The sequence below is a fragment of the Sorghum bicolor genome, chromosome 2 (genome assembly GCF_000003195.3).
Source record: "Sorghum bicolor cultivar BTx623 chromosome 2, Sorghum_bicolor_NCBIv3, whole genome shotgun sequence".
Classification (NCBI taxonomy): domain Eukaryota; kingdom Viridiplantae; phylum Streptophyta; class Magnoliopsida; order Poales; family Poaceae; genus Sorghum; species Sorghum bicolor.
Window position 1 is genome coordinate 63,509,194 of NC_012871.2, and position 19,492 is coordinate 63,528,685.

The 19,492-nt window shown below is 47.0% G+C and overlaps 3 protein-coding genes across 5 annotated transcripts; 1 reads left to right on the top strand and 2 right to left on the bottom strand.

The window, feature by feature from the left end:
* On the top strand, positions 2,365-6,396 carry LOC8055875. Its single transcript, XM_002460409.2, has 4 exons — positions 2,365-3,240; positions 4,940-5,223; positions 5,438-5,665; positions 5,776-6,396. Exons 1-4 carry the CDS (start codon positions 2,793-2,795, stop codon positions 6,226-6,228), a joined length of 1,413 nt encoding a protein of 470 aa, XP_002460454.1. The 5' UTR covers positions 2,365-2,792; the 3' UTR covers positions 6,229-6,396.
* Positions 6,532-9,161, bottom strand: LOC8055876 (IRK-interacting protein). The gene is made up of 2 exons (XM_002462521.2): positions 8,250-9,161; positions 6,532-8,144 (listed from the first exon to the last, which is right to left on the bottom strand). The coding sequence occupies exons 1-2, from the start codon at positions 8,517-8,519 to the stop codon at positions 6,642-6,644; spliced, it is 1,773 nt and encodes a 590-aa protein (XP_002462566.1). The 5' UTR covers positions 8,520-9,161; the 3' UTR covers positions 6,532-6,641.
* Positions 13,134-17,554, bottom strand: LOC8064848 (lysine-specific demethylase JMJ30). Of its 3 annotated transcripts, none has more exons than XM_021453803.1 (6): positions 16,938-17,554; positions 16,158-16,367; positions 15,030-15,161; positions 14,809-14,859; positions 14,240-14,332; positions 13,134-13,750 (listed from the first exon to the last, which is right to left on the bottom strand). In XM_021453803.1, the coding sequence occupies exons 1-6, from the start codon at positions 17,409-17,411 to the stop codon at positions 13,559-13,561; spliced, it is 1,152 nt and encodes a 383-aa protein (XP_021309478.1). In that variant the 5' UTR covers positions 17,412-17,554; the 3' UTR covers positions 13,134-13,558. The 3 variants fall into 3 exon arrangements, with proteins under 3 accessions (XP_021309478.1, XP_021309477.1, XP_002462567.1); XM_021453802.1 differs by having other exon boundaries at positions 14,809-14,982; XM_002462522.2 differs by having other exon boundaries at positions 14,809-14,952; positions 16,938-17,552.

The window sequence follows — 19,492 nt, forward strand, 5'->3', positions numbered from 1 at the left end:
CTGATCAGGCTGCAAAATGTTAACTACGTCTAGCTAGTAACGCTTAAACATTTGTTACTTGATTGCATTGTCTCTCTACTTGGGTACACTTCCAATCACTTATCAGCCGAACCAAACCTCTCGTCTCATTGGGCCAATCTATGGCCTGTCCACCTGTTTGCAGCTTGTACGGATCCTGGCAGAATTTCAGCGTTAGAAACTAGAGGCAGGATCGGTGATTCATATGTATGGAACTACGGATCCGAACAATGAACGCGAGATGGAAACAGAACTCTTGGACGGTTGGACCAGCGCTCTGCCGGCAATTGCTATTTTTTTAGTATATATGTAAAAAAACAAAGCAAAAAGAGGTCTTTGTACGAGCATGAGCACGAGTTGATGACTGACCTGAAAAGGACCCGAGATGGTAACAAAATGGGGACTGCTAGCGCCCGGACGTCCGGCGCCAGCAACGCGTTCGGACGCCGAACCCACCACCCGCGCCACCATAAAGAAGAAAAAAAAGAAAAGAAAACTTCACCCACCCCTAACCAACTCACCCCTTCCCCACTCGCCCCGCACAGAAGATTGTTTCTTGTCCGCTCCCTTCCAACCAACTCGCCCCTGCGCCACTCGCCCACACGGAGGACCGCCCTTCGTCCGTTCCCTGTGCAAGGAGTCCGTGCCCCACCCCACGAGCATGGGATCCGCCCCGCCCCTCGCCTTGTCAGCCCCTAGTAAATCTACCTGCCGCTAACTCGTCCCTACAGCCTGCCTCTATACTTGACGCTGCAACACAAATATGCATGATAGTGCAACAACACATGACATACTGCTACAACAAACAAGTTGAAGTAGCCGAAACATCATAAACATAGTATTACAACAAACATCGAACAATTGTTGCAACAATATGCAACAACTAATACAACAGTGCAGATTGAAGTATTGGTTAGAACAGCTGAAACACCATAAACATAGTATTACAACAACAACGAACGACTGTTGCAACAACAGGTAACAACTAATACAATAGCATAGGTTGAAGCATTGGATGGAGCAACCGAAACACCATGGACATAGTATTACAACAACATTGAACAATTGTTGCAACAATATGCAACAACTAATACAACAGTGCAGATTGAAGTATTGGTTAGAACAGCTGAAACACCATAAACATAGTATTACAACAACAACAACGAACGGCTGTTGCAACAACAGGTAACAACTAATACAATAGCATAGGTTGAAGCATTGGATGGAGCAACCGAAACACTATGGACATAGTATTACAACAATATCGAACAATTGTTGCAACAATATGCAACAACTAATACAACAGTGCAGATTGAAGCATTGGATGGAGCAACTGAAACACCATGGACATAGTACTACAACAACAACAAACAACTGTTGTAACAACATGAAACAAACTACTACAACATACAGATTGAAGCAACTGAAACATCTCAAAAACACAATACTGAAACAACGACTGAAACCTACTGCAACGTCTAGAAAGAACCATTGCAACAATGACAAAATCTGAAGCTGAGAGCTTGCCGAAAATCCTATCATACTGCAACATCACCTGAAAAACTGAAAATAACCACCATTACAACACGCGAGAGCACTGAATCCCAAGAGCTCGCCGGAACCCTAGCCAACACATCTCATAGATCTAGACCCAGAGGAAGAGGAGAAGGAGGAGGAGCAGAGGAGGGCCTAGATCCAGATCCACAAAAGAGGAGGGAGGGAAAAGGAAGAGGGAGGCCTCAGATCCAAATCTCTCCCCACCTACCTCGTCGGAGCCGCGCCGTTCTCTCCATCTCCGGATGCATGGAGGTTATGAGAGCGAGGGAAAAAGGGCAGGGAGAAAGGGAGCTGCGCCGCTCACTGGATGCTACCACCGTCACGCTCTACTCCGGTGGCTTCGAGGGCGCGTGGGTCGCAGCGAGGAGGGAGGGAGGAGCGGCTCGCCATTGGCGCGGCAGGAAGTGCGGACGCATGGTGGGAGCAACGAGGAGGGAGGGAGGAGCGGCTCGCCATTGGCGCGGCAGGAAGTGCAGCCGCATGGTGAGAGCGGCGGGGCGGCAGCGAGACGAGAGAAAAGAGTGGAGAGGAAAAAAATGAGTGGATAAGAAGGCATAGAGGAGGAGCGAAATGAGTGGACAGCAACGTCCGGACTGACGGACGTCTTAAGTATATCATTACCGTAACAAAATCCATCCACGAGGCGCTGCATCGCTCACGTAAACTGCTCACCGTTAAGGTCGCGGTCCACACGCCCTGGGCCCCGCATGGCAGTCGGGTGATGCGCGCGCGGGGTCGGCTCGTCAGTCGTCACCACCCCATCAGATGGAAGCCGGCGCGCGCCACTGGATGCCACGCGATTGGTCGGGTTCGTCCACCGTGACGGGCTGATGGCGATTTGCCCGCCGCCCCCCTTCTTTAAACCTCCCGCACCGCGCAGCGAGAAAAGAGAGGCTCCCCAGCGGTCCGCCAGCGCCCGTGGAGGTGGAGGCCGTGGACCGGAGCGAATAGAGTACGAGGAGACGAGAGGAGACCGAGGAATCTCGGAGCGTGCGCGCTGCCGATCGATCGGGGGGAGGCTCGAACCCCGCCGCGCCGGCGGCGGCTCCGAGATCCCGCCACCACGAGCGGAATCCAGCCTCACTGCCTCAGGTGTGTCACGGGCGGCACGTGGGGGCGCGTCCCCGGCTCGATAAAAGCAACCGAGCCGAGGGCGATCCTTTCTCTGGGGTCTGGACTCTGCAGGGGAGGGGAGGAGCAGAGCAGAGCCGGGAGCCATGGCGGAGGTGGGGGAAGGGAGTAGGAGGCGGCGGGAGGCGGAGGCGCCGGTGGTGGCGCTGGAGTGCGTGGCGGGGAGCTCCAAGGCGGAGGAGTGGGGCGGCGGCGCGGGCGTCGTGCAGGAGGGGGACGTGGTGGAGGCCGTCCGCGTGGGCCGCGGCTCCGTCGGCGGCGGCGCGGCGGCGCTGGAGCTCGAGGCGCCGTTCAAGGGCGGGCGCGCCGGGCTGCACAAGGCGCTGCACGCGGCGTTCAAGCGCGGGGACACCTCCGTGGAGGTGCGCGTGCGGGGCGGCAGGGAGCTGCAGGCCTGCATCGTGCCGCACCATGCCAGTCCCGGCGCCGGCGGCGGAGGCGGCAGGAAGCAGTACGTTCTGCGGTCGCTGCACGACCCCAACTACTTGCTCGGATTCGTCGACCGCCTCGAGAGCGAGTGCCTCGTCTTACAAGGTAACCGACCACGGACAGCTCTGTTCACCGCTCTGAGCAACTGCTCTGCTTCTTCATAGTTGCTGCATCTGACATACATGAGTGAGAGGAGAGGGGCGCCTCGGCCATGGCGATCGCTGGTCGCTGGCACCTGTGCCTCTGCGGCTACGGTACGGCGCCTGGAGCTAGAAGCGCAAGAGGGCATGGGACTATGGGAGTCATGCCATCAGCCGCGTCCATCTCTCTCGTCCTCGTCCCCTTCCATTCTCTCTCGCCTTGACGCCTCCTCTTGTGAAGAATGCTCTGCCTACTTGCCTAGTGGTCGTGTGGTGGGCCGGTGGCGCCGTGTCTGCTTCAATTAAGCACAGTATTGCATGTCTGATGCTCCGCACGCGTCACATGTGAAAAGACAAACTTCTTGTTAAATCTGAAGTTTAAATTGGACTGAGAATATTCTGATAAGCTGATCTTTCAGTGCATTGTTCCAGGCGTTATTCCTTTTATAAATGCTGATATGAGCTATTTTCCTCTCCTTTTCACTCATCGAGAGAAAACTGAGGAGGTCATGGCCATCAGTGTCAGATTGACAGCTACATAACAAAATTAAACGTAGCTAAAGGATAGAAGTATATGTGAACTACGGAGAATGGAAGAAAGACGTTTCCGAAAGAATGTCATGTGCGTTGCTGTCATAGAAATAGGTCGTCGTCTAAATGTTAGTCAATTCTTTCTTGTATACATTGTAATTGTCACTCGTTTTCTCGTCTCATCTGGGGTCTACTCCACTATTGACTTCACCTAAAGGTCGTTAGACTTGCTTATTATTTTATGGCTTCTTGATGATTTTTTCCCCCATTTTTATTTTCTCCTGGAAAAAGAAAGTTTGCATCTACATCTACATCAGACATGAATTTGGGACGTAAGAGTTGAGAAGGAGAACAACTAAGAACATGTTCAACAGATTACTTATGACATCCCTGATACCAAAAAATTTCAATATAAGGGATTGTGGTTACTCCAACAAATTACTCATCATATCCCCGATAAAAAGTATAAGTACTCCCTCTATCCCTAAATAAATAGATTACTAGAGTTGTATAAGTCAATTTTTTTTAAACTGACCGAATTTCTAGCAAAACCCGTAAAGATTTACAACACCAAATTAGTAGCGTTAGATATACCATCGAATATATTTTCATAATGTGCTAATTTTATGTCATAGATTTTGTTACTCTTTCCTACGAGGTTAGTCAAACTTAAGATAATTTGATTTGCACGGATTCTAGAAATTGATTTATTTGGGGACAGAGGGAGTAGTTCTCTCTCAAATGTAGAAGATCCAGAGAAAAAGAAAAAGATACATTACTAATAATAGGAGATCGCCTATATAGACTTTTAGGAGACGGAGGATCAATAATCTGTTGGAGATGCTCTAAATGGTTTCAAACTAATCAATCCTCATTTTCATTTGATCTGGAATCAGAAATTTTGTGACTTGCATCTGTATAAAGTTGATACCTGTGAGCATTTTCATGTAATAATGCCTAGCTGGTCTTCTTACATGCTTCTAACTGCCTTTCTGGCTTGCTTCTGAATTCTGATCACAGATGATGATGCTTTAATTCCTGAGTACATTTCACATACAATATGAGCATGCTTGTTTGTTTGTGGACTTTGAACTTTGTACATAAATGAAATTTACATCCCTCTCTCCATGAAGGAATGAGGAGCACAAGAGTTGCATCAGCCTTGAGCAAGGCACAACTCCAGGATGGCTATGTCGCATACCCATGGGACAAGAAGATGCGTGACATGCTGCGCGCGCCCAACTCCAGCTGCTACTTCTCGATACTTGTCCTGCCCAAGGCTCAGGACAACAATGCTTGTCACTACGAGTCCTTCGATGATACCCTGGCGCATGCCAATGCATGGTTCTGCTCTTCGCAGGCCTCAGGGATACCCATCGATCTCATGAATGTGCAGAGTGAAGCTCTTCTCACCAAGGTGCAGACACAAGCTCTTTAATTCAGACATCTCACAGTGTAGATTGGCTGTTACTACAATGAGACTTCAATTAGTTTAAATCTTCTGACAGTATTTAGATAACTAAGCCTAGAAACTGGGCAATCAACTTGTTCAAATCCTCTCACATCGTTTCATATTTGAAATATTCTACTCACAGTTTTGTCTTTGCACTGTCACATTCTGAAACATGCAGATATCTGGAGAGACAGCGTCTGCATCTGTGAATTCAAGTTCATTATCTGATCTGTCGAACGTCACTAATGCGACGCTCTACGGTTTTGAAGATTACCATGGAGTGGATATTGGTGTGGTAAAGGCAGCACGGCTTTGGTATAGCTGCATAGGAGGAGAATTGGAGCTGGAAATCCCACTTGTAGAAGGTGACACAAGGCTTGGCTTTGCCATCAGCCGAACTGAAGAGGTCTTGTTTTTACTTTTTACTAGCACTCTACACAGTACTCACAGTTACTATGTACTACTTCAGAAGTTAGAATCATCCATGGAATCTGCTGACATGGTTGTTTTTGTTAGGGTTTTATCTACATATCATCTGTAGTCGAAGATGACAAGGAAAGTGAGGCACCATCAACGCGGTCTGGGCTCTGTAATCTGTTCAACCGAGCCAAGGAGGCATCAAAACTGCTGATCATCTCAAGGGTGTCCAATGAGAAGGTCCTACCTTGGATGATCTCCAGTTCAGGGACAGTCCGTTGCTTCGACACCATTTCCCTCAGCCAGAAACTTTCCTTGCACCGCCTCGCAGTGCGCCCCATCCAGCTGCATTTGCTTGCTTGGGAGAAACCTTCTGGTCCAGCAGAGAGGATCATGTGTTCACCGAAACTACCCCCGCCTTCAACTCTGCTCCCTCAGCTACAGCAAAACCTTGTGCAGACCATTGAAGGTAGAGTAGATGTTGAAGAGGATTATGTTGTGGATTTGTCGTTTCGGCTCGATGATATCTCATTTGAGAGCAGCTGGGTATGATTCCAGGTTTCAGTTTTGTCATATAGGCATCTGATGTGCATATGTATGTTTTGATCTTGTCTAGCTCTCTACGGTAGTGACGCTCAGTTTTGAGCTGCAGAAATGCAGATGCTGGCTTGAATATTTATTGGTTTCTAGCCAAATCAGGGATGAGGCTTTCATGACATCTGGAAAAAATATCTTGTAATGGAACATTTTTTGTTGATCATAACATAACAATGGAGTAATCCAAATCTGTTGGTCAAAGAAAGCTCAGACTTCACTTTGTTAGTTGTTTACTCCAAATCTACAGCAAACATGCGGTTCAGCACCTGAAGTTTCTGCACCTTTGGCTCAAGACACAAAAAAAAGAAGAAGATGTTACACGTGGAAGTTGACACCACACTAGCTGTTGGTCAAAGAAAACTCCAGAATTATGCTGCTGATCTGGTTGTGAGGACCCTGCACTTAAGCACTCTATCTTGCACGTAAAACCCCGGCATCACCATGATCTTCACTTGACAAGGACTCTGCACCTGCTGCCTGTCATGTAGGATGTCTTCCATGTACATCTCATCAAATGCGCGGCCGTCTTGGATGCGCAGGATCGTCAGCGGCGGGCCGAAGGAGAAGGCCAGCAGGTGGAGCAGCCAGACGCACTTGGCGGCGACGAAGAAGCACTGCAGCAGCTGCTCGGGCCACGGCCGTGACCAGCCAAGCGTCGCCACCACGCTGCTCATCTTGCGGTCGCAGAAACGGCTGAAGTCCTCGCTGTAGTACTTGGTGCCCTTCCGCAGAACCTCGTTCCAGCTAAGGTTGCGCAGCGCCACGAAGGCGGCGAAGCTCTGCCGGCGGTCCTTCGCCGGGTCGAGGCACCTCGGCGAGCCGTTCCGCTGGAACGCCGGGTTCTCGAAGTCCTGGAACATGGCCTGGTTCATGATCGCCTCGAGATGGTACAGCACGGCCTTGGAGCAGTGCTTGGCAGCGCTGCCGATGAGCGCGAGCTGGTACGGCCGCAGGAGCAGGTTCAGCTTGTCGGACAGGCCGTCGCTGGATTCTTCGTTCACCTGCTGGATCAGCGCCTTGCAGAGCTGCTTCACAGAGAGCCGCGCCTCCGACGCGATCTGCAAGAAGCCTTCCACCATCACCTCGTGGCTCACCGGCATCGGGAGCTCTCGGCTTGCTTCGATTGATCTCGTCGATCTCCGGGAGACGGACGGCGAGTTGGTGGCCTGCCGCAGCGCCTTCTTGAGCTCCGAGCAGTACGCTTCCACGCTCACGAGCTTGGTGGCCAGCTCCCCCAGCGACGACCTCACCTCGGCAGCTTCGCGCAGCGCGGCGTCCCGGTGCGCGATGGCCTCCGCGAGCTCTTTCTTGAGGGACTCGAGAGACAGCGCCCCCCACTCGGTCAGCAGCTGCGGCATGTTGCCGCGCTCGATGGCCGTCGGCGACGTCGTCATCTCCGGCGGCTTGGCTTTCTTCCTCGACTTGGGGAAGAGCCACGACAGGATCTGCGGCGGCCCTCTTTGCTTCGTCCGCGAGTGCGCCGACGGGGGCGGCACCCTGGTGCTGCTGATCGTGGCGGGCCGGAACGCGTTGCCGCACGTCGCCGGCGGCAGCTTGAGCTCGGAAGTGTAGGCCGCCCGGCCGGTGGACGCGAGGAAGCGGTCGGCCGACGGCGCCGAGTGCATGAAGGCGGGGTGGATCTTGTACGCCGCCGTGCCTCTGTTCCGAAGACGGTGGTCGTTGGAGGAAGGGAAGAGCACCTCGCTGTTGGAGGACGAGAAGGCGTGGAGGCCGTCGTAGTCGGACATGGCCGCGTCGTCGCTTCCGCCGTGATCCAGGGCGACCCCGGTCCAGTTCTCCGACCGGCTTCGGTTGTCCTGGCAAATGTGGTTCAACGCAACCGCAGCGACGCGCTCCTCATCGTCGTAGGCCTGGCCGCGCCCGGTAAGCAAGCAAAGCAAGAGACGCCATTGTCAGTTACAGTGAGCTCGAGGCCTTGATCCATATAGGTAACACGTGTTAAGAAGCTAGCTCACCGGAGTGAACACGGGGTACTCCTCGTCTGCCGCTGCTCTGGAGTGCGCGGGGGACGCGACCGGCGGGAGGCGGATGATGGCCGGGCTGCGGCTGGCGCCGACGCCGGCGCGGGCATTGGGCGCGCCGCGCTGGAGGAGGGCGGCGTGGAGCTGGCGCAGCTCGACGGCCTTGGCGATGGCCGCCTGCACGTCCTGGCGCGAGGGCGGGGCGTGGGACGGCGAAGGCGCCGCGGGGTCAAAGGCCTCGGCGCCGGCGGCGACCACGGCCATGGTGGCGACGGTGGAGGGTCAAAGGCTGCGTGCACCTTTGGCTCCAAAGCTGCTGCTGCTGCTGCTGGGAAGTGGGAAGTGAGGGGCTTCTTTGCCTTCTTGGGAATCTGAAACGTAGTGGGAGCGGAGGCGGAGCAGGGCGAGAACCGAGAAGGAGGCAAGGAATGGGCGAACTGTAGCCGAGGCCGAGGCCGAGGGAGGGAGGGAGGTGGGTGAAGTGTGAAGTGGTGGAGGGAACAGCACATTTGAAGAGATTGACAGTGCCTGCAGCGCCATTTGGGCAATTTTTTTAAAAATCCCTTCTCTCTGGACTACGGCTTGCTGTTGTTGCGAGGTCCGTGTGATAAGCTTCTCTAGTCTCGCAAGGACAACACAATTCTTTTATATTTGAACAGTATGTAAAAAATGGAACTTTTTTGGTGATTACACAAAGTAACCTTATGTTTATGGTTAGTACTTTCATAATTGTGGAGTAGTAGTTGGCAGTTGGGGGTGGGCCAAGCAGTGGTCATGCTTCTCTCTTCCGCATTGGTTATATGACCAGCTGAGTTTAATGAACCTGCTGTTGTGATGCCCTGCAGGCTCTCCTGCTCGGCTGCCTGCCTGCCTGCCTGGCTGTTTTGCTGATGCAGGTGGTCAGCCAATTACGGTTGCTGTTTTGCTGATGCAGGTGGTCAGCTCTCGATCGTCTTAAGTAAAAGTTTGGATTACAAAGTAGTACTAGCAAAGTACTCTTGCTTACAAAATCTGAAAGACATTTGCTTGAATCTGGCACCTGGTGAAGCTCACCATTTGAGAGGCCCCTGCAAATTGCAACCACACATGCCACACTGCAGAGCGTATTGCAATTCTGTTCTCCATGATAAAACAAGTCCGTTTGACAGACATTCTTATTGTTCCTCAAAGACCTCCAAAGTTCACTTTTCATGATTTGTCTAATAGATGGGGAGGATCTCAAGGAGCCTGTTCTCCCTGGCACTGTCTTGAGCCTAGTGATTAGTCAAAAAGGTTAACTGCAAAAGGTTAACAAGATCCCAAGCCATCAGTAAGTTAAATTAGAACCTTGGAACATGGTAACTAGTTCATAGCAGATGCGAAGCTCAAGGTCCTAGCCTCAAAGCTAGCTGCATGCTTGGCCAATAATGCAAAAGAAGTTTCACGAATCACAAGTCCGGATATGTTAAGGTGGTAGGTTAATCATGGTTACCTTTAGTCCTTTACCACCAATGCAAAATAAAATCTGAGCAGTTGTAGACAAACATTATCAGAGATCACCGATTTGGAAAAGCTCGGTTAGAGACAACAGAACCAACAAAAAGGTGATCTATCCTTTCTCTTTCTCTTTGCAGCTTTGAGGGCTTTTCCAATGGCCCCTAGCTAGATGGATCTTACTAGCGCTAGCGTGCATGGGGAGAGCAGGATGGGACGTCTCTTTGTCAAGCCACACAGCCCAAAGGGCACTGGCACTGGTAAAGGCTAGAGCCTATAGGCCCTAAACCAAACAATTTGGGTGTAAATTGTGGTGCAGTGAACTTTCATGCTTAATTGCTTGCTATATTTGCATGGATTTATGCATGCTGTCCACCATTTCCTTTCGTTTTAACTACTCCTATTTTTCTTATTTAAGTTGTTGAGTAGTAAGCTTTTTGCCCTTAACTGCAGAACTTTTTTTTTCAATAGACATCTACTAGCACTGATTTTGCCCTTAACTGTAGAGATAAGCCTTAGGGGCTATAAACCAAAGACCTTTGAGCGTATCTTACCCTTTTCATACTTTGATGATGTGGACCTCTTTCCTTGTCTTTATGTCCCTTTTTTTATCTCCATTTTGCTCTTTCTTTAAAGGTATATGCAAAGAGGGCCAGTGAGCAAGAAAACGAAACCAGGTAGGCAGCCCCAGCTAAGGATGCCTTTGTCCGGGCACAAAGCAAGGAACAAAATAACAGCTTGGAGAGCAGGCAGAGCCATGCGGTGCTGCAGAATGTTCAGAGCATTCATATACCTGGCTGGAAGGATGTCTGTCTGTTGTTCCAGGACGATGATGCAAAATTGTTTAATTCGTGTCCACTATACTCGAAGAATTCTTCGTTTCGGAGAGGATGTAGAGTTTACAGGGGTGACGGCGTGACGCTTTTGCTGATCTTTTACAAATCACAACAGGAGCATATATATATAGTCTAGATAGCAAAAAGCCTAGAATGCAGTTTTTGTCTGGGCATGTTGTTCAAGATCACAAGGTGTGGTACGTATTAGAAGGTGGCTTAGCCCTTAAATTAATCGAGCATATCAACAGATGCATGTGAACTCATAGTCCTTTCTGTCCACCCAGGTTTGGGTTAGGTTAGGTTACGTTAACCTGATCATCCCTTGCTCCAATTAATCATCGGTGTTGCTGGCTGCAGTAGTAGCAGCTCCAACGGCTAAGGGGAAAAAAAAAGAGCATCCGTATTGCATACAAGAATCCACGAAAGCACAAGTGCTGAACCGTCTGGCGTAGCACGGACCACATGGAAACAGAGCCTAGCCCGAAAACGAATGCTTGGAATGGAACGTGTGGATTTTTTTGCAGCAAGGAATATGAATAACAGCAGGCTCAGCAAGACGCTCTTGCACAGGACGGGAAAACTTGCCGAGCAGCGTTGTGACCTGACCACTCACTGCAGAGTGCTCGGGCTGCTCCTGCATGGCCACGGGCGCGAAGTCGAGCGGGGAGCCGGAGCAGCGGCTGTCCGTATGGCACACGGACGCGGGCATCACACAGCACAGCATCAGATGGGGATCAATCGGAGCGGTGGTGCCGCGCCGTGCCCGTGCGGCAGGCGGTACCACGCCATGGCATATGGTGGACTGGTGGTCACGCACGCAGCGACGCATCGGCGATCGGCAGGAGGAGGCCGGCGGCTGACTGGGTGTGCGGAGCTTCTTTTCCGTGGCGCCTTTCGCGCGGCCACGGAGAGCTGGTCCAGCGGATGCAGCAGTAGGAGGCACTAGCGGGCGCGGGAAGTTGCTCAGAGATTGACGCCAAAAGAATTTGACGTAGATGCCTGTCTTTTTGCGGCCACATACGCCTAGGCTACTGTTGTAGGAGTACGTACACTAGGCTTTTTCTTGGATAGATTCATAGATAGTTGGATGCAACAACATTTTGCTTTGCTTGGATTCCACACGCACGGCACGGTCGTGCTCCACGCCACGCAGCATCTCTCGCGTCCGCTTTCGCTTCGCAGTGGTTGTGTGTCTCAAGGACGAAGGTTCAGTGCTTTATTGAAAACCGTGAGGCTATGCAGGTCACACGCTGGAATGTCTTGCCGTTGACTGTTGCCAGTTGCCACTACCCAGTTTCTGAGGTCACCGCATCTGATTGTGAATGACTGGTGCTGCTTCCCAGTATTAAAGAGACCACTCACCAGCATCTGAAGGAAACTGGCATCGTCATCTATCTACCCTCGCTCGAACGTGGGCTATGCAGCCTATGCAGTGGCGAAGCCAGGCCTATGCAGAGGCGGGATCATGAGCAAGGTCAATAATAGAGCTAAATGTTTGACTATAAACCAAGTGATTAGAACCAAGTTATACAATAAGTTGTCTCATACTTGTCTCTAAAACATATTCTCATTCCTATTTCTTCTCACAACACTTGCTATTTGAGCTCACTACTACCTATGCATCTGTGTCCAGCTTGATGCTTACATAAGACCATCCTCAATGGAAATTTCATGACACAGTTTCCAACACATCAATATTTTAGAAACAGTGCATAGAAGTTTCATTGGGATGAAACTCTCTCTACTCCCATGAAACTCTTATCATCTCTCTTCATTAATATAGCGCCACATCAGCATATTTAATGTGCATGAAACTCTAATGATACCCCCATTGAGACTGGCCTAAGAGCCAAGCTATCATCTCTCTCCTCTCTTCTCTCCTCCACATCAGCATTAGCTTGGCTATAAGCCCATTATTGTACCGGCTCTAAGGAGCAATAACAATCATGTACAGTCATTCTCTTTCCGTCTTTCAAAATTCGTCAGGGTCAACGGACCCCAATGGCAAGGTAGCTTCGCCCTTCAGCCTACGGTACAAACCATACTATGTCTATGTTTAACCTCACTGATCACTTCATTAGTCATACTCTAGTACATACCTGATAACAAAGTGTTGAAGTTTCCCTAAAAAAACGAAATGTTGGAGATTTAAATTGGAGCAAAGTTCCTTAAATTTGACTATATAGAAAATATCATTAATATTTACAACTCCAAACAGGTACTATAAACAATATATTTTATAATCAATCTAATCTAATGACACTTATTCAATATTAGGCTAGGATTCTTTTAGGACGCAGGCCGTCCCCTAAAATGTCGCTATGTGTCCGTGCTAGTAAATTTTCTTAAATTGACTAGGTTTCTACAAAATATTAGCAATATTTGAATCTTCAATTAAGTTCATTACAAAAACATATTCAACGATTCACCAATTAATATTTTTATATATATTTGGTGAAAGTTAGAAGTGTTTGATTTTCTAGTGAAAACGGCCCTTTTTTATGGAATGGACAGCAAGGTCCAGATACACTGTGGACATGCACCTGCTCGGTCCACATGGAACTTCATGTACAGGACAGGCCGCCTAGTACAAGCAGTGCCAGTGATTACAGGCAACTGGCATGCAAATGGGCAATGTTTTATTCTTCTTCGTACAGAAACGGTATGTGGTTGGTAGCCCGTGGCCACAACAGTACGTCTACCTTTACAGTTTTAATATGACATTGTGGCAGTGAGGACGACACCCTCCAAGGCTCCAACCTCTCAACTTTGAAGAATCAGATGATAGCATGATGGTCGAACAACGCATCGTTACAAACGGCATGTAGGCAATTTCAATATTTTAATCACTGTGGTAAAAGTAAAACTAACAATGGCCATCGGTGATGACATCCATTGAAAAGCGGACGTCACCTGAAACGAAGGGTCCTGTCAGGTTACTTTGGTTGTCTGCAAACTGATTCTGATAATATGGGAGATATATAAGAATTGAAGCTATGAGCCGCCTGAGGGCTGAACTGCTGCACGCCACCAAAAGCTAACCGAGAAACTGGTGGAGAGAGATCTGACGTAGTGCCACCATTTTGGAGGGATGTAAAGCAGGTCACCTTCCTCCAATATACAGTCCATGAATTCCAGGTTTTCAGCCCTTGGAAACTCCTTGAAATCAATGTTGTCAAGATCTACCTGCAAAACAACAGTGCATCTAACTACATTGAGCAGAGCCCAACGAGATCTGGAAATGAGAATTTATGTGGATACTTGTACAATAAACTGTAGAAGAATAAGGGTGAGCAGTCCTGGAAAGTTATCACTGATTGGCTACAAAAAGTTGTGTTCATATTGACCTAACTATCAGAGGTTGTTCAGAATACATACAAATACACAATAGGAAAAAAAATTCTGAAAAGTTCTGAGAAGCAAGATGAAGAAAATAATGACCGAGAGATTGGAAAGTGGAAACCTTTAATACATAAAACCATCAAAATGCACTAGCAAGTAGGTCCAGTCTGCAATGCAATATAGAGTCGCGAAGAGAGTATTGACAATCAAAATCTGGAAATTCGTTATTCAAATACTTAGCTGCCGAAACTATATGCAACATCATGACGATCCACAATGGTAATTCCGTATATTTGCTTGGAAATATACAACTACCAGAATAGATATATGTACCTGACTGGTATTGCATAGCATAGTCTCTGTGTGTGGATACAAGTCCTCAGATATAAAAGCAGGATAGAGTCTAATATACTTCCTGCCCAAGACCTGTAAAAATATGTGTTAACCATTGCTGATAAAATTTACTTAAAGGAACAGATGACATTGTCACAAAATTTTAAGTAGAACGATGGATACAGGCAGTAAACAGCAAAAGCCATCTGCCAAGATCTTTAACTGACATATTTAATTGACTGTAAGCAGCGATTATGACCAACTTAATGATCTATATTTATATGAGCACTCATAGATGTCACATTGAGATAACATCTAATTCAAATTCACAAAAGATCAAATCGGTATAGCTACTACTATACTGAGAACTAAAATAAAGCAGAGTTCACTCGTTAACATAGTCAGATAACAGAACAGTCAAACACTGTATACATAAGATTTTTTCAACATAACAAAGTTAATGGTTGGAGGTATCTCCTTGCAAAACTACAGCTTCACAAGTTTACATTTGGTCATAGCACAAATTCTAAATTACGCATACACCACCAAGTTAAATACACGTGTTTTACCTGAGCTAAGATGTTGTGATGTGGGTCATGATGCAATGGTGTCACTGTCCCCTGTGGACCAAACCAAGCATTAAGTGATTGGAGTTCACCTCCGCCAGCATAACAGTATTCGGGAACAACTATGTCTTCACTGAGCTCTTTTATCTGCCCAATCCAATGAAGTAAAATGCACAACTGAACAAAGGCAATCTACTGAGAATCAACATTGAAAAATCAGCTACCTGCTCAAACAATGGATGCTGAGCTAGATATGTCAACTTTGATGGGCAGACAGTTGACCACATTCTATCCAGGAACTGAGAAAATGTGACAAGCTCCTGCTTCCAGTCACTACACACATAGTTTTTTCCAACCTGACAAGAAACAACTTCATAAGTGGATCAAGAATTATCATAACACAAAACGAAAGATGCTGTTCAGTAAATTCTTCAGCTAACAAGTAGTCCTAAATCAATAAGAAGCAACCATATGTTACACAATTCAAGAGCATGTGGTGCTCGGAGTTGAAATATCTCTGTTTTGCAGTTTAATAAGTAGCACGTCTGTCCTTTGGATATTGCATTAGTGAACTACATAGCTTTGAGACTCGACCCACATTTTTTTGAAGATTGGTTCCATTGTGTGCAACAGCTAGATACTTAATATGGTTAAAGAAATATAGCAGTATATACTAATAGCAAACTAAAGCTAATTGAACATGTTGAAATGACGTGATATCATATTACTGAATTCTTTCAGTATAATAAGTATCTACAGCTAGAGTTTCAATAACATGTTGAGACTGAAATGTATATACACGAAGAGGGCAGTTTAGGAATTGAGCCTATTTCAGTCAGTGAGAGGTTTTCATGTACACCTCCACTTCCCAAGCTCAAGTCCTCTTAGCTCAAATTTGGGTGCCTATTTCTTCTCATTTACAACATCACCTAGTTCATCCTAGGTTAGCCAACTTCTTTTCGAAGAGAGCAATATAAAAGAGTTACAATTTACCTAGTATTTGGACTGCCAAGGCAAAAGATCAATATTACAAACCTGAATATTAGTACAACCAAGACAAAATACTGTTACTTAGGCTGATTGAGATAAAATGCCAATTTAAATACCTTGTACAAACAATGAAACAAGTAATACTTAGAGACACTTATTTGCTTTATATTTATTAGCTTAAAAGAGAATGGGCGTTGAAATGAGCTGTAATTCTACTATTTATATTTCCTTGATCTTTATATTCATTTGTGAAGCTAAAAAATGGCAAATACATACTCAAAGTGACACAGGAATTAAGTTGATGGAATAGAAAAGCCTGTTTCCAAAGTCTTTGAATGTTTAGTGTAAAGAGAAGCATTTACTTCAACAGGAACAGTACGATCTCCAGCGATCTTCTTGAGGTATTTAATGTCCTTCCATTTTTCCCTTGCAGGCCAATGATCGATGGCGCCACTAATTATGACAGGGGAGTCGCGTAAAAAGTAATTACATATAAACTCCTCCAAGGAGATGCAAGATCGCCTCTCGACTTTCTTACAGGATAAAGAGTTTGCTGGAAGAACTTTGAGTGCCTGAAACAAATTATTGTTAACAAATGCAAGATGTGGAACAAGAAATGAAATGCAGGTTTTTCTATCAGCACAACTTCAGAGAGAGAAAAAAAACTAAGCATTCATTTAACTAGAAATGATATTTCATTTTTCAGATAAATATTTCCATTCAATGCATACAATACACTGCAATTACCTTTCTATGAAGAATAATGTAGAAATTTGAGCTACCCACAGTACTTTAGCCCCTAATAATTTATGACATGATTCACCCACAGCTATGCCAAAAACAATCAGAATGTAACATCTCATTTCCAACTCATTCTACGATAGTATTGCTTGATTCGTCTAGTTACACTGGGGTTTTCAAGGAATCAAGCCCATCTAGTACTCTAAGCAAACCCAATTTCATCCCCAATGTTGTAGCTCACGGGGGCTAAGTCTAGTCATACTCTAAGCAAATAGTTTTTAAAATGGAAAAAGTAGCCATACTTCAGCAAGCCCCTAAAAATGTCAGCGCAGTTCTTGTGCACGTTGTCTGGTAAGCACAGAAACAAACACGAACTCTTACGAAGGCAATAACGATCTCACATCAGCGATGTCTCGGTTCCTGTCGAGCGCCTCCTTCCACCTCTGGTCCTCCTCATCCACGACCCCCGCGCCACCTTCGTCTCCGTCGCACGCTTCCGCGGAGATGCGCGCCAGGGCCGCCTCGAGGTCGGCGCGCAGTAGGTTGCCCCCCATGATGAGGCCCATGTCGAGCGCCCGGAGCGCGGCGGAGCGGTCGCCGTCCCCGCCCCCGCCCCCGCCGCTGGCCCCGCGGGTGCGGGTGCGGAGGCGCGCGACGTGGAGGCAGGCGAGCGCGTAGGCGTCCCTCCAGGCGGTGCCGACCTCGCTCCAGGGGCCCGAGTGGAGCTGCTCCCACGCCATCTCCCGCGCCGCCTCCGCCGCGCGCAGGTCCCCCGCCCCCGCCTTCTCCGCCGAGGCGACGAAAGCGAACCCTCCCTCCCCCGTTATCTCCCGCAGCAGCGCTGCCACCCGCTCGGCCTCGGCGGCGGCGGCCATCAGGGAGGGCGGAGCGGCGTGGTGCGCTGGCGCTGCTGGGGGGAGAAAAAGCGCAAAAGCGCAGCGGCGGAGATATTTCTGGCTCTCGTTGCTCTGCTCCGGATGCGTGTGCGTTTTCCCTCTTTTTGCCGCAAATGACGCAGGCGAAACCTTCCCCATTTGGCGTAACCGTGATTTCCACTTCCCCGTTGGAGACCGCCTTCGGATATTTCGCGATGATCAGGGTTGGGTTGGGATATATGGTTGGGCCGACTTGAAGCCCATTTCATTATCCAGCCTTGATGGCCAACGGTGGGCTTGCTTGATGCTTGGGCCAAACACTTTTGATGGAACTGGGATCAGGCCCGTGGGGACTGAAAGATTTTGAGACTTGTTTGAGTATATGCACAGTTTCTGAATTGCACACAGAAAGGCCTGTTTTTGTAGAGCTGAATCTTGGCTTCTTTTTTCTTTCTCTTTTCTATCTACTAATGGTATAGGTCACAGGTCTCACAGGTGCTAGGTTGAGCATACATGCAACCAGTATTCACCCTAACGTCAAGTGCTAAACAATCAGCCTTATTCGGACTAAATGGCCATTATTCAAGCTACATGGTTGTGTAAATGAGATAAATAGGGTACTGAATGAACATGACCCATCACTGTAGCATTAAAAATGGTTTTTTGGGCCGTCTTTGTCAGAGTTTCAAAAATAAGATGACGTAGCATAGTACACATGAAGAGAGACATGATAATAGTTTTATGGGGTGAAATAAATTTCATGAAGATGAAACTTGTCTACAACGTTTCCAACAATTTGGAGTCTTTTGAATCTTGAAAAGTGGTACATAAAACCCCCACTAATACTGGTCTGCAATAGTGCGTACAATCATAGGCACAATTAATGGAACAATTGGTGGACACACCAAATACTAGGACTTTTCTGTAAACAAAGAATGTTTTCTATTATGGCTCATGCATGCATATGCCATATGCACAAACATTCAATATCACATGTTAGTTGTAAGTGAAGTCAAACACTAACAAGTATTTTGAGAAAGTGCTAGGCATAGCTGCATATTCGTAGAACTAAAGCAAAATATTGTTAAGAGCAATACTCCCTCCGCATGAAAATGCATGTTATTTTAGTATTGTTCTAAGTCAAATTTCTCTAACTTTAGTTGAATTTATAGAAAATTTACCGATATCTATAACATGAAGGTATATATTCGATAAAAACTACCATATATCTTGGTATTGTATTTTTTTGGTGTCTGGCCCCTAGATGAATTTTGGATAACGACAATAAAAAGATAGATGTTGGATGGTTTTTTTGCTACTTAAAAACAACATACATCACTAACTTTCTATTTTCAAATTGTTATTTGTCAAGATGACACTCAATACAATATTTTGAGGGGGTTTTCAATCTCCCTTAGAATTTGTCTCTAAGATTCACATATAGCTAAAAAAGGTCTCATATTTGTTAGGAGGTAATTTAAGTATATATGTATGCAATAGCGCACACATAAATGCAATGGTAGATACCATCATATATATCAACACTCTCTGTTTAGTTGATTTATCGCATGTTAGTGTCCTACGAAAGGATCCACTAAGGGAAATGGTAGCCATAACGTGTACTAAGTTGGTATTTCAAAGGTGAAGACAAGTCCAATGTATCTTGTTCGTTTGACTGATAAGCCATGACAGAAAGTACTATTGGCTGATTTGTTCGTTCTTTAACCTACATAAGGACAAAACAAACGTGGGACTGTGTTTGTACTTGTGTAATTCGCAAAAAGGGTCGGAACTTCTTGCTTTCCATTGCACTTCCCATTGTTTTATTTTCAAGGTATTCTTTTCTAAGGAGTTCTGCCACACCCCATCTTCACTTTTAAGTTTGAAAAACACGTCTCAAAAAACTTGATGTTTTAGAATTAAACTTTTGTATCACATGATTCGATATATAGATTCACGCTAAACTTCTCCTCCTTCACCTAAATGGGAAGAAATTAAGGGTTAGGAGAAGGATCTAGACAGAACTTGCATCTGAATATCTGATATGGTTAAAAATCTAACAGATTTTAAAAAAAAAAAAT

Excerpts from the sequence above, each read along its gene's own strand:
- LOC8055875 (XM_002460409.2), top strand. The coding sequence starts at position 2,793 with ATGGCGGAGGTGGGGGAAGGGAGTAGGAGGCGGCGGGAGGCGGAGGCG. Across the intron at positions 3,241-4,939 it reads CGAGTGCCTCGTCTTACAAG|GAATGAGGAGCACAAGAGTT; the intron begins GTAACCGACCAC and ends CTCTCCATGAAG. Across the intron at positions 5,666-5,775 it reads CCATCAGCCGAACTGAAGAG|GGTTTTATCTACATATCATC; the intron begins GTCTTGTTTTTA and ends TGTTTTTGTTAG.
- LOC8055876 (XM_002462521.2), bottom strand. The coding sequence starts at position 8,519 with ATGGCCGTGGTCGCCGCCGGCGCCGAGGCCTTTGACCCCGCGGCGCCT. Across the intron at positions 8,145-8,249 it reads AGTACCCCGTGTTCACTCCG|GCCTACGACGATGAGGAGCG; the intron begins GTGAGCTAGCTT and ends GGGCGCGGCCAG.
- LOC8064848 (XM_021453802.1), bottom strand. The coding sequence starts at position 17,411 with ATGGCCGCCGCCGCCGAGGCCGAGCGGGTGGCAGCGCTGCTGCGGGAG. Across the intron at positions 14,983-15,029 it reads AGCATCCATTGTTTGAGCAG|TTGTGCATTTTACTTCATTG; the intron begins GTAGCTGATTTT and ends GCCTTTGTTCAG. Across the intron at positions 14,333-14,808 it reads ATCACAACATCTTAGCTCAG|GTCTTGGGCAGGAAGTATAT; the intron begins GTAAAACACGTG and ends ATATTTTTACAG.